Source organism: Saimiri boliviensis, chromosome 21, assembly GCF_048565385.1.
Source record: "Saimiri boliviensis isolate mSaiBol1 chromosome 21, mSaiBol1.pri, whole genome shotgun sequence".
Lineage (NCBI taxonomy): Eukaryota > Metazoa > Chordata > Mammalia > Primates > Cebidae > Saimiri > Saimiri boliviensis.
Genome location: NC_133469.1, coordinates 13,082,556 through 13,094,174, shown reverse-complemented (window position 1 = coordinate 13,094,174; position 11,619 = coordinate 13,082,556). Strand labels below are relative to the sequence as shown.

The following is an 11,619-nucleotide window of genomic DNA, read 5'->3' as shown; positions in this document are numbered from 1 at the left end:
CAGGTGAACTTGAATCCAAATGGTTTATTTCATAGTTCTGGCTCTTAAGCCACTTCCATTGGGAAGAATAAGCTCCCCGGAGTGACCTTTGAGAGCTGAGAGTTCTTGGGGTTGGGCAGCTGAGGGGCTGGGTCAGAGTGAGAGGCAAAGTCCAACAGGCATCCCGCTCCTGCGGCCAGGCCGATGGGGTGGGAGACACCCCATTTCTCTAGCTCCAGACTCCTGGGAACAGGGCAGAGGGCAGAGGAAGTGGGTTGCACCCTCCAGGAAGCCTGGGAGTGCCCTTGCTGGAGGCTGGGGCTGCGGCAGGGTATGGTTGCGCCCGGGTACCCTTAGTGTCTGAGCTGATGGGGGAATCAGCTGTCCTTCACAGTCAGGGAAAGGGGCCAACGGGAGCTCTAGACTTTCCCAGCCTGACATGACAGAAGTGCTGGAACAGGGGGTTGGGGGAGAGTGGCCTCCATGACCAGCCTCAGGCAGGCAGCTTGGGACCCTCCCAGGCCCGGTCTATGGACGCAGAGCTGCCTGGGCCCGGATCTGCCCAGGAGGGCAGTGGCTGGGCCTGGCCTGGGCTCCCCAGCAGGGGCTGAGTGGACGAGGTCAGCTGGGCTGTTGTGAGGCCGGAGGCCCTCCGGGTGACAGCAGCAGCTGGATAAGCTTCTGGAACTCCTCTCGGTGCTCATAGATGTAGACCTCGGTCTCCCAGAGGGCGTTGACCAGCACTGTGTCACTGACCTCATCCAGCATGATGTCCGTCCCCAGCTGGGGGTTCAATCTGTCCGGGCCAAGGAAGAAGGGGTCACCCTAGGATGCTCAGGCTGGGCAGGGGACAACAGCTAGGACCAGGGTGTGCTGGGGAACAGAGCAGGCCCTCAGGGAAAGGGAGAGTCCACACCAGAGCTGAGAGGGGAAGGGCAGTGAGTGACCAGGCCAGGGCGGGGGGCTGAGGGGGTCTAGGGGTGAGGGGCTGGGGGGCCAGGGGCGGGGGCTGAGGGCCGGGGGTGGGCTGAGCCCTCACCTGAAGTACTGGATGCCGACCATCTCGCACCAGGCCCGGGCCCGGTCCACAGCCCGCCCGTCTGGATCTGTGCACTGGCGAGAAGCAGGCTTGGTGAGCCACCAGCTCACACCTGTCCGGCCCTGCCATGCATTCCCGGAGCCCCCACCTGGGGACCCCCAGGCTCTTTGAGTCAGCCTGAGCCACACAGCAGCAGAGTGGCTGGGACAAGACCTCTTCCTGGAACTGCAGAGACAGTCCCAGCTGTGCCATCAGAGGGGCAGGGGTCTCAGCAGAGCCCCTTCGGGGGTGGTGAGTTGGGGAAAGGGTAGCAGCTGAGTGCATAGGCCTCCATGTCCCCTCTCCCTGAAGTTAGTTTGTTTCTTTCATTCTTTTTTTCTCTTTCTTTCCTTTTTTTTTTTTTTAGACAAGGTCTCCCTCTGTTGCCAGGCTGGAGTGCAGTGGCGCAATCACAGCTCACTGCAGCCTCTGCCTCTTGGGCTTAAGCAGTCTTCCCCCTCAGCCTCCTGAGTAGCTGCGACCACAGGCACACACCACCATGCCCGGCTAAGTTTTAATTTTTTTGTGGAGACCAAGTCTCACTATATTGCTCAGGCTGGTCTCGAACTCCTGGGCTCAAGTGATCTGCCCACCACAGCCTCCCAAACTGCTGGGATTTTAGGGGCAGGCCACCTGGGCGGGCCCACTCTGGAGCTTTTGTCCACTCTGGGCTTCTCCACAGTGCTGTTTGCAGAAAGGCATCCACAGCTACAAAGTGTTTGAAAACACCCCTGCTGGTGGTCTTTGAGGGGCCCTGCCTCGCACTGAGACTCTGAACTGGGGACTCTCTCCAGCTGGCTAAAGCCCTATTGTCTCCCCTGACACCAAAGGCCCCACAGGACGAGGGGGAAGCCATCAACCTCGGCTGCAGACCCTGAAGGAAGTGGCCTGGGGGAAGGGCCCACACTCACACAGTCCACCACCATCTTGCCCAGTTCCTTGGCCCCAAAAACAGTCTTGGCCAGTTCCCAGGGGTTGCTGGGACGGAAGACATCCACACAGGTCACAGGCACCTGTGGGGACCTCCCTGTCCCCAGGGAGACAACAACGGAGAGTTTCTTCACCTTCTTGGCCTGACCCTGTTGGGGACAGGACAGGGGCAGTCAGAGGGGATCTTCCACAGGCAGGGGACACGCAGGGGAGCATCAAGGGGAGGCCCAAGGCTGGGCTCTGGGGCACATGAGGACAGGGCAAAAGGCCTCTGGTGGCAAGAGCATACACGGCATGATTTCCAACCAGCCCCTTGCAGGCCCCCCCAGAAGGGCTGGTGCAGGCGGCACGTGCCATCTGCTCGGGACAGCACCTGTGTAGCAGCAGGACCACACATACACCAGCTGCGAAAAGGATCCCGCCCACCCCATCTGATGCTAGCCCAAGTCAAGTCGAGGCTAAGGGAGGAAAGGCAGAGTGTTCCTTGGTGCCTGTGATTTGCCAGGTGTTTGCATCGTGACTGAATTTAATCTCCTGTCAGTCTGTGGAGCGGGCACTGATCACCCAGTTCGCAAATGAGGACTCTCAGCGAAGCTCAGGCCCAGAAGCAGCTGCCCAGGGTAGGGAAGTAGGGGCTAAGGCTTGAACCCGGGCCCTGGGTGCTGCCTCTCTTGTTTCAGAACAAGCTCTGCAGCCAATTTGCTGGATGATCTTGAGTGATGCCTCCCACTCTGGCTCTAGGCTCCCCATCCGCATGCAATAGGAGAGTTAGACTGGCTGGTGTCTGACAGTCTGCCACCTGCAGGAAGCCTGCCCTGCCTGATCTGGCCCCTAGAGGGCGCTCCCCTCCCTGTCCATCCAGAGCCTCTGCAAGGATGGAGCTCAAGGTCCAGGCACTGCTGTGACCATTTCACAGACAACAGCATGCCAAGGCCTCCCAGCCTCCTCAGGGAGGCACCATGATGGCCCCATTCAGTAGCTGCAGTGAAGCATGGGCAGAACCGGGAACCCCCCTCCGAGGCGCTCTGGCTCCAGGGCTGGAGCTCAGCCACCGAGCTTGCTCCCTCACTGCTTTCAGCTGTACCTCCGCAGGGGAAGGGCGGCTGCTCTTCCTCCAGATCACTGATTCTGCACTGCCCTGTCCCCAGAGTCCTCATGATGGGTCCTCTGTTCCATGGAGCCCTTTCTGAGCCCCCGGATCTTTCAGCAGAGGCATCACAGTCCTCCACCACAGCACTGGCAACCCGTGGGGGCGCATGCTCCTGTTGGACTGTCTCTTCACAGAGGTGAGCTCAAGGGCAAGCAGGTGTCCTATCCCCAGGCTGACCAGAGTGGCCCATTCGTGGTATGCGTGCCGCCCTCCCCACTCACGCACCCTTAGAACACAGTGGGCCTTAGACCCTGTCTTAGCACAGTGCTCCAGGCAGACCCCACCCACAGCACAGGTTCCAGTGACATCAAGTTGCCCTGCATGCACATATGAATGAGTGCGTGTTTGTAAAAACCACCTGCCGTCCTGGGGGTCAGTCCCTAGCATGGTTTGCTGGAACAGGGTTGGCTCTTGGGAGCAGCTGGTCCAGGCCCTCTGGCCTGAGGCACTCACCTTGCGGATCAGGTCCTGATTATACTCATGGATCTCGGTCATGGCGTCCAGCGTGGGGTTGTTGGCCAGCAGCCCGCCATCCAGGAAGCGTCCATTGGGTCGGAAGTAAGTGGGGGCTGCCCCACTGCTTCGGGCTGCCCGCCACACCAGTTGGTCTGGGGGCAGGAAGGGAGGGCATCCCAGGGGCATAAGGGACTGGTATAAAACCCATGCACTCAGATCTCAAGGTGCGGACCCACCAGGCCACACTGTCTGGCCAATTCATCCTGGTGGAAGGCAGGTCCAGCTAAGGACTTGCCAGGGACTTTTCTAACCTGATGGGGACCTGACAGCTCCCCCCCCCACCAGCCCTCGCAATCCCTGTCCTCAGCCAATAAAGACCAGCACAGTAGGTGGGTCAGTGGCAAGGGCAGGACCCCCACCCGGCACCCCACAGCCTCTCAGGCTAGTCGCTCCCCATGGATGCATCAAACACGGTTTGAACCTGAGGGCTGAGTTGGAGGCCTGAGGTTAACGTTCTGGTTGAAACGAGGCTCCCGGACAGTTTCTGGAGCATCATAGTTCCGGAAGAGGTGGAGTTCAGCTGGCTGCCGGTCAGACAGTGTCCCTGTCAGCATCACCCTGGGGAGAAATGAGGTGGGAGGACCACAGAGCCACCCGTCCACCCACCTTTCCCCTTCCCCGACATTCTCAGCCCAGGCCTTGGGTAGCAGAGTGCCAGCTCCAACCTCTGTTCAGGATGGTGGGCTTCTCCCCTGACCAGCCCCCGAAAACAGGCTCTCTCCAGCAGTGCTGGGGGAGTGTCAGATTGGTCCAACCTTGGGAGGGCAATTCAGTAAAAGCTGGTTTTTTTGAAAGGCCAATCCAGCTGGGTGCGGTGGCTCATGCCTATAATCCCAGCACTTTGGGAGGCTGAGGCGGGCAGATCACCTGAGGTCAGGAGTTTGGGACCAGCCTGACCAACATGGAGAAACCCCATCTCTACTACAAATACAAAATTAGTTGGGCATGGTGGAACATGACTGTAATCTCAGCTACTCGGGAGGCTGAGGCAGGAGAATCTCTTGAACCCGGGAGGCAGAGGTTGCGGTGAGCCAAGATTGTGCCATTGCACTCCAGCCTGGGCAACAAGAGTGAAACTCTGTCTCAAAAAAAAGAAAAAGGAAAAAAAGAAAGAAAGGCTAATCCAATGGAAAAGCCTGTGGCAAGACTGATAAAAGGTGTCTGTTATCTGTTATCAGAATCAGAAAAGAAAAGGGGGCCCTCACAACTGATGCTGCAGGCATTAGAAAAAAGAGAGTATTTTGAGTGACTCTATGTCAGTAAGCTTAAAGATTGAGATGAAAGGGACACATTCCTAGAAAAACCTCACTTAACCAAAACTAACTCAAAAAGGTATTTAGAAACCCTGAGCAGTCTTACAACCACTAACGAAATTAATTCCATCATCAAAAATCTTCCCACCAAGCAAACTCCAGGCCTCGAAGAATTGACTGTCAAAGGCTACCGTAAGTTCAAAATAAAGTCACTATTACACTAACTCTTTCAGAAAAAAATACAAAGAGGAAATATTCCCTCAAAACCCAAAATAGGAAAAAATGGGTAAAGCTCACCCACGAGCATGAGCATGGACACAAAATTTTTTTCTTTTTCTTTTTGAGACAGAATCTTACTCTGTTCCCCAGACTGGAGGGCAGTGTCGTGATCTCGGCTCACTGCAACCTCTACCTCCCAGGTTCAAGCAATTCTCCTGCCTCAGCCTCCTGAGTAGCTGGGACTATAGGCACCACCACCCACACATGGCTATTTTTATTTTTTATTTTTTAATAGAGACGGGGTTTCACCATGTTGCCTAGGCTGGTTTCAAACTCCTGAACTCGGGCAATATGCCCGCCTTGGCCTCCCAAAGTGCTGAGATTACAGGCGTGAGTCACCAAACCTGGCCACACAAAAATCTTAAACAAAACATTAGCGAACTGAACCCATCAGAATTCTCTCTAGAAGTAATACAGAGTAGGCCTCAAACCAGTATTTGCACACCCTATGTTCACAGCAGTGTTATTTATAATAGCCAAAAGGAGGCAACCAAAATATCCATCTGGATGAATGCAGAAGCAAAACGTGGTGGGTACAGACAATGGAATGTTACTCAGCCTTAAAAAGAAGGAAATTCTGGGTGCAGTGGCTCATGTCTGTAATCCCAGCACTTTGGGAGGCTGAGGTTGGTGGATCACCGGAGGTCAGGAGTTCGAGACCAGCTTGACCAACATGGAGAAACCCTGTCTCTACTAAAAAACAAAAACAAAAACAAAAAAATAAATCAGCCGGGTGAGGCAGTGCATGCCTGTAATCCCAGCTACTTGAGAGGTGGAGGCAGGAGAATTGCTTGAACCCAGGAACAGAATTCTGACACATGCTACAACATGAATGCCAAGTGAAATAAGCCAGTCACAAAAAGACAAACCCTGTTATGATTCCACTTACATGAGGTAATGTCAAAGATAAAATTGCAACTAATTTAAAGATATCAGTTGGCTTTCATTGGTGAAATGAGAGCCAGGCAGTCCACAGAACCAGCTTACGTTCAAAGAACTCCAGCCTGCAATGTAGTCAGGCAGTGTTGACGGACTGAAAACCAAAGTGAGGTGTGGAGCTGAACTGGTTTGCCTTGTTTGAATCAGTTGCCCACCTGCAGCCGACGAAAGATGGCTGCTGTAGCTAACCAGAGCTCAGCTATTGTTACATGGGTATACGAAGAAGCTAACCAGGTTCACTTAGCATGAGTGACTCTGTATTGGTTTGGTCTGTTGGGCCTCTTACAGAATCCTGGTCCAAATCAATTACCGCCTACAAATTTTACTTAGACGTACCCAGAATACTCAAACTCACAGGAAAAGAAAGTGAAATGGTGGTTACTATTTGAGCACTTCTGAACGATCTTTTCACATGCTGAAAGTGAGTCCTTTGATGGATGTATGGCTTTGAAATCTTTTCTCCCACTCTGTGGTTTGTACTTTCACTCCCTTTATGGTGTTTTTGTTTATTTCTATTTATTTATTGGGGGGTACCCATGTTCTTAATGGAGTAGAATTTATAAATATTTCTCTTTTTATAGTTTGTGTGTTTTGTTTTCAAGACAGGGTCTCACTCTATTGTCCAGGCTGGAGTGCAGTGACGTGATCACAGCTCACTGCAGCCTCAGCCTCCAGGGCTCATGCGATCCTCCCATCTCAGCCTCAAGAAGCTGGGACTACAGCCATGTGCCACCATGCCCAGCTAATTGTTAGTTTAAATTTTTTTTATAGAGATGTGGGTCTCACTATGTTGTCTAGGCTGGTCTTGAACTCCCGGCCTCAAGTGATCCTTGCACCTCAGCCTCCCAAAGAGCTGGGATTACAGGCTTGAGCCACCATGTCTGGCATATTCCTATTTTTGAAAAGAGGAAACTTCGGGGCCCATGCTTGTAACCACTTCTTCTCACTACTGCCTCCAAGAATAGCCCTGATATTCTTAAAGAAGGCCACGGTGGAGGATCTGCTGCCCAGAGACACCAGGACTCATCACACAGCTGCAATCATGTAGGCTCTGTGGCCGGCCACAGGGACAGCTTTCCAACCAGTGGAACAAACCACAGCCTGGAGCCGATCTAAGCGCAGAGGGACGCTTGACCCAATGCTGAGGAAGCAAGCCCCATGGATGCGGAGGGAAAGGCAGACTTCACAGATGGAGCTGGGAAATCGGCCAGTCATGTGGGAAACATTGGCCGGTCTCGGCCATTCTCGGCCAGTGAAGATCTCGGACTTCACCCTCATGCGAAAATCCATTCCAGGCTGATAGAAGACCTAAATGTAAAAGGCAGATCTAGAGAGCTTTCCAACTTGACACAGGAGAACTGTGTGCTGCCTGGGGATGAGCAAAGCAGTTCGTGAATGAGACATCAAAAGCACAGACTAGGCTGGGCACGGTGGCTGACGCCTGGAATGGGGCGCAGAAGCAGGAGGATCACCTGAGCTCAGGAGTTGGAGACTAGCCTGGGCACTATGGCGAAACTTCATCTCTACAAAAAAACATGATTTAGCCGGGTGTGGTGGCACATGCCTGCAGTCCCAGCTACTCGGAGGCTGAGGTGGAAGGGCTGCTTGAGCCCAGGAGATCAAGGCTGCAGTGAGCTGTGTTCATGGCAATATACTCCAGCCCAGGCCCCAGAGCAAGACCCTGTTTCAAAAAGGAAAAAAAAAAAGGAAAAGGAAAGCGGGAGGGGAGGGAGGGTAAGCGAAGGGAGGAGGGAGGTGGGAAGAGAAGACGGAAAGAAAGAGGGAAGGAGGAAGGGAGGGGGGAGGGAGGCAGGGAGGAAGGAGGGAGGGGGGAGGGAGGCAGGGAGGAGGGAGGGAGGGAGGAGGGAGGCAGGGAGGAAGGAGGGAGGGAGGAGGGAGGCAGGGAGGACGGAGGGAGGGAGGAGGGAGGCAGGGAGGAAGGAGGGAGGGGGGAGGGAGGCAGGGAGGAGGGAGGCAGGGAGGAGGGAGGGAGGGGGGCGGGAGGCAGGGAGGAGGGAGGCAGGGAGGAGGGAGGGAGGGAGGAGGGAGGCAGGGAGGAGGGAGGGAGGGAGGAGGGAGGCAGGGAGGAGGGAGGCAGGGAGGAGGGAGGGAGGGGGCAAGGAGGCAGGGAGGAATGAGGGAGGGGGAGGGAGGCAGGGAGGAGGGAGGCAGGGAGGAGGGAGGGAGGGAGGAGGGAGGCAGGGAGGAGGGAGGGAGGGGGGAGGGAGGCAGGGAGGAAGGACGGAGGGGGGAGGGAGGCAGGGAGGAGGGAGGGAGGGGGGAGGGAGGCAGGGAGGAAGGAGGGGGGAGGGAGGCAGGGAGGAGGGAGGCAGGGAGGAGGGAGGGAGGGGGGCGGGAGGCAGGGAGGAGGGAGGGACGGGGGAGGGAGGCAGGGAGGAAGGAGGGAGGGGGGAGGGAGGCAGGGAGGAAGGAGGGAGGGGGGAGGCAGGCAGGGAGGAGGGAGGGAGGGAGGAGGGAGGCAGGGAGGAGGGAGGGAGGGAGGAGGGAGGCAGGGAGGAGGGAGGGAGGGGGGAGGCAGGCAGGGAGGAATGAAGGAGGGGGGAGGGAGGCAGGGAGGAGGGAGGGAGGGGGGAGGGAGGCAGGGAGGAGGGAGGGAGGGGGGAGGGAGGCAGGGAGGAGGGAGGGAGGGGGGAGGGAGGCAGGGAGGAGGGAGGCAGGGAGGAGGGAGGCAGGGAGGAGGGAGGCAGGGGGGAGGGAGGCAGGGAGGAGGGAGGCAGGGGGGAGGGAGGGAGGGAGGAGGGAGGGAGGGAGGAGGGAGGCAGGGAGGAAGGAGGGAGGGGGGAGGGAGGCAGGGAGGAAGGAGGGAGGGGGGAGAGAGGCAGGGAGGAGGGAGGGAGGGGGGAGGGAGGCAGGGAGGAGGGAGGCAGGGAGGAGGGAGGGAAGGAGGAGGGAGGCAGGGAGGAAGGAGGGAGGGGGGAGGGAGGCAAGGAGGAGGGAGGGAGGGAGGAGGGAGGCAGGGAGGAGGGAGGGAGGGGGGAGGGAGGCAGGGAGGAGGGAGGCAGGGAGGAGGGCGGGAGGGAGGAGGGAGGCAGGGAGGAGGGAGGGAGGGGGGAGGGAGGGGGGAGGGAGGCAGGGAGGAGGGAGGGGGGAGGGAGGCAGGGAGGAGGGAGGGAGGGAGGGGGGAGGGAGGGAGGAAGGAGGGAGGGGGGAGGGAGGCAGGGAGGAGGGAGGGAGGGGGAAGGGAAGGAGGAGGGAGGCAGGGAGGAAGGAGGGAGGGGGGAGGGAGGCAGGGAGGAGGGAGGGAGGGGGGGAGGGAGGCAGGGAGGAAGGAGGGGGGAGGGAGGCAGGGAGGAGGGAGGCAGGGAGGAGGGAGGGAAGGAGGAGGGAGGCAGGGAGGAAGGAGGGAGGGGGGAGGGAGGCAGGGAGGAGGGAGGGAGGGGGGGAGGGAGGCAGGGAGGAAGGAGGGGGGAGGGAGGCAGGGAGGAGGGAGGCAGGGAGGAGGGAGGGAGGGGGGAGGGAGGCAGGGAGGAGGGAGGGAGGGAGGAGGGAGGCAGGGAGGAGGGAGGGAGGGGGGAGTGAGGCAGGGAGGAGGGAGGGAGGGAGGAGGGAGGCAGGGAGGAGGGAGGCAGGGAGGAGGGAGGGAGGAGGGAGGGAGGGAGGAGGGAAGGAGGGAAGAGGGAGGGAGGGAGGAGGGAGGGAGGGAGGAGAGAGGCAGGGGGGAGGGAGGCAGGGAGGAGGGAGGGAGGGAGGAGGGAGGGAGGGAGGAAGGAGGGAGGGGGGAGTGAGGCAGGGAGGAGGGAGGGAGGGAGGAGGGAGGCAGGGAGGAGGGAGGGAGGGGGAGGGAGGCAGGGAGGAAGGAGGGAGGGGGGAGGGAGGCAGGGAGGAGGGAGGGAGGGGGGAGGGCGCCAGGGAGGAGGGAGGCAGGGAGGAGGGAGGGAGGAGGGAGGGAGGGAGGAGGGAGGCAGGGAGGGAGGGAGGAGAGAGGTAGGGAGGAGGGTGGGAGGGGGGAGGGAGGCAGGGAGGAGGGAGGCAGGGAGGAGGGAGGGAGGGGGGAGGGAGGGAGGGAGAAGGGACCACTAGAAGAAAAATATTTATAAATATTTTCTACCCATTAAGAACATGGGCCCACCAAAAACAAACAAACCAACCTGGAGACACCTCAAAGCAAAGACAAGCCCCAGAGTGGGAGAAGAGATTTAAAGTCCCCAGCCTTGGACCCTAGGGAAGACCACAGAGGGGATGCCAGGCTCCTGAAGCCGGGGGAGACTCACTTTCAAAATACAAAAAAATCACTAAGAAATGCTCAAAATACTCTGCATGGAACACACCTTTCATCCAGCCCCAAATGGGATGCGTTGCTTAGTCCTAGGATTTGAGCCTCCCAAACAAATGTCTCCTGGAGACACGACTTTCTCCTTTAGTCTGACTTAAATTAGTTCAAGTCTTGCAGGCCTTAAATTAAAGGCAGGACTGAAGCCCTATGATTATAACCTAGGAGTCCGATCATGCGAGCAAGTGCTGTCTCAACTGTGAGAAACTGTTCAGCCATGTCATTTGAAAGGTCAGTGGGTTCCTTTTGCCTGGGCAGAGAAAAGCCAGGCTCTGCCCAGGTGGTCTCGGAGAAGGGTGGCCAGGCTCTCTCCAGGGAAGTCCCAGAGCCCTGGCCAGGCAGGGCAGAGCCAGGCTCAGCGGGTGTATGGATGCCCAAACGAGAGCCACACCCCAGCCCTCTGCCTCCCTGGGAGGGGGGTTCCCTCTGCTGCCCTCAAGGGTGGGGTGCTCTTCACCTCTTCTCCAGGAGCTGCTCCCCACCCCAGGCAGGACGGGGAGCCCTCTGTCCCCAGGGAACAGCTGCAGTGCGCCAAGGCTTACTTAGGTTTCTTGACGTCTGTCATCTTGGTGTGCTCCCCAAACTCCCGCTTCAGGAATTCTTCCAGAGGCCCTGACTCGTAGGGTCTCGAGCCCCGGAACACCTCATCTTTCATGCGAAAGTACACACCGCGCATGTAGGCCATGGACTTACCTAGGAACAAGGGGATGGGAGGTGGGGAGACAGGACGGCCACACGCTGGGCTCCCCCAGGAGAACAGCTTGCAGAGAGTCTGAGCACAGGAGGTGGCTGGAGGAGGTGCATTTACCGAGGCCTAAGCAAACCCACATTCTGGGCCCTTCCTTTGCAACTTCCCGGACAGGGAGAGAAAAGCCCCCTTTTTGGCCGGGCACAGTGGCTCATGCCTGTCATTCCAGCACTTTGGGAGGCAGATGAGGGCAGATAATGAGGTCAGGAGATCAAGACCAGCCTGGCCAACATGCTAAAGCCCCGTCTCTACTAAAAATACGAAAATTAGCCAGGTGTGGTGGCAGGTGCCTGTAGTCCCAGGTACCTGGGAGGCTGAGGCAGGAGGATCACTTGAACCAGGAGGCGGAGGTTGCAGCGAGCTGAGATCACACCACTACACTCCAGCCTGGGCAACAGATACAGACTCCGTCTCAAAAAAAAAAAAAAAAAAAAAAAAAAAAAAAAAAAATGCTTG

The 11,619-nt window shown here is 57.8% G+C and overlaps 1 protein-coding gene across 7 annotated transcripts in view; it reads right to left on the bottom strand.

Moving 5' to 3' along the window:
• Positions 1–9: 9 nt before the first annotated feature.
• The window catches only part of PLA2G6 (phospholipase A2 group VI), a 56,514-nt gene continuing 44,904 nt past the window's right edge, over positions 10–11,619 (bottom strand). For all 7 annotated transcript variants that reach the window (XM_039463044.2, XM_074391124.1, XM_039463045.2 and 4 more), the window contains 6 exons: positions 10,958–11,108; positions 4,075–4,211; positions 3,591–3,745; positions 1,969–2,136; positions 1,019–1,092; positions 10–775 (listed from right to left, as the gene is read on the bottom strand). In XM_039463044.2, the coding sequence (XP_039318978.1) occupies positions 601–775; positions 1,019–1,092; positions 1,969–2,136; positions 3,591–3,745; positions 4,075–4,211; positions 10,958–11,108 (860 nt within the window). In that variant the 3' untranslated portion in view covers positions 10–600. The remainder of the gene's footprint in view (positions 776–1,018; positions 1,093–1,968; positions 2,137–3,590; positions 3,746–4,074; positions 4,212–10,957; positions 11,109–11,619) is intronic.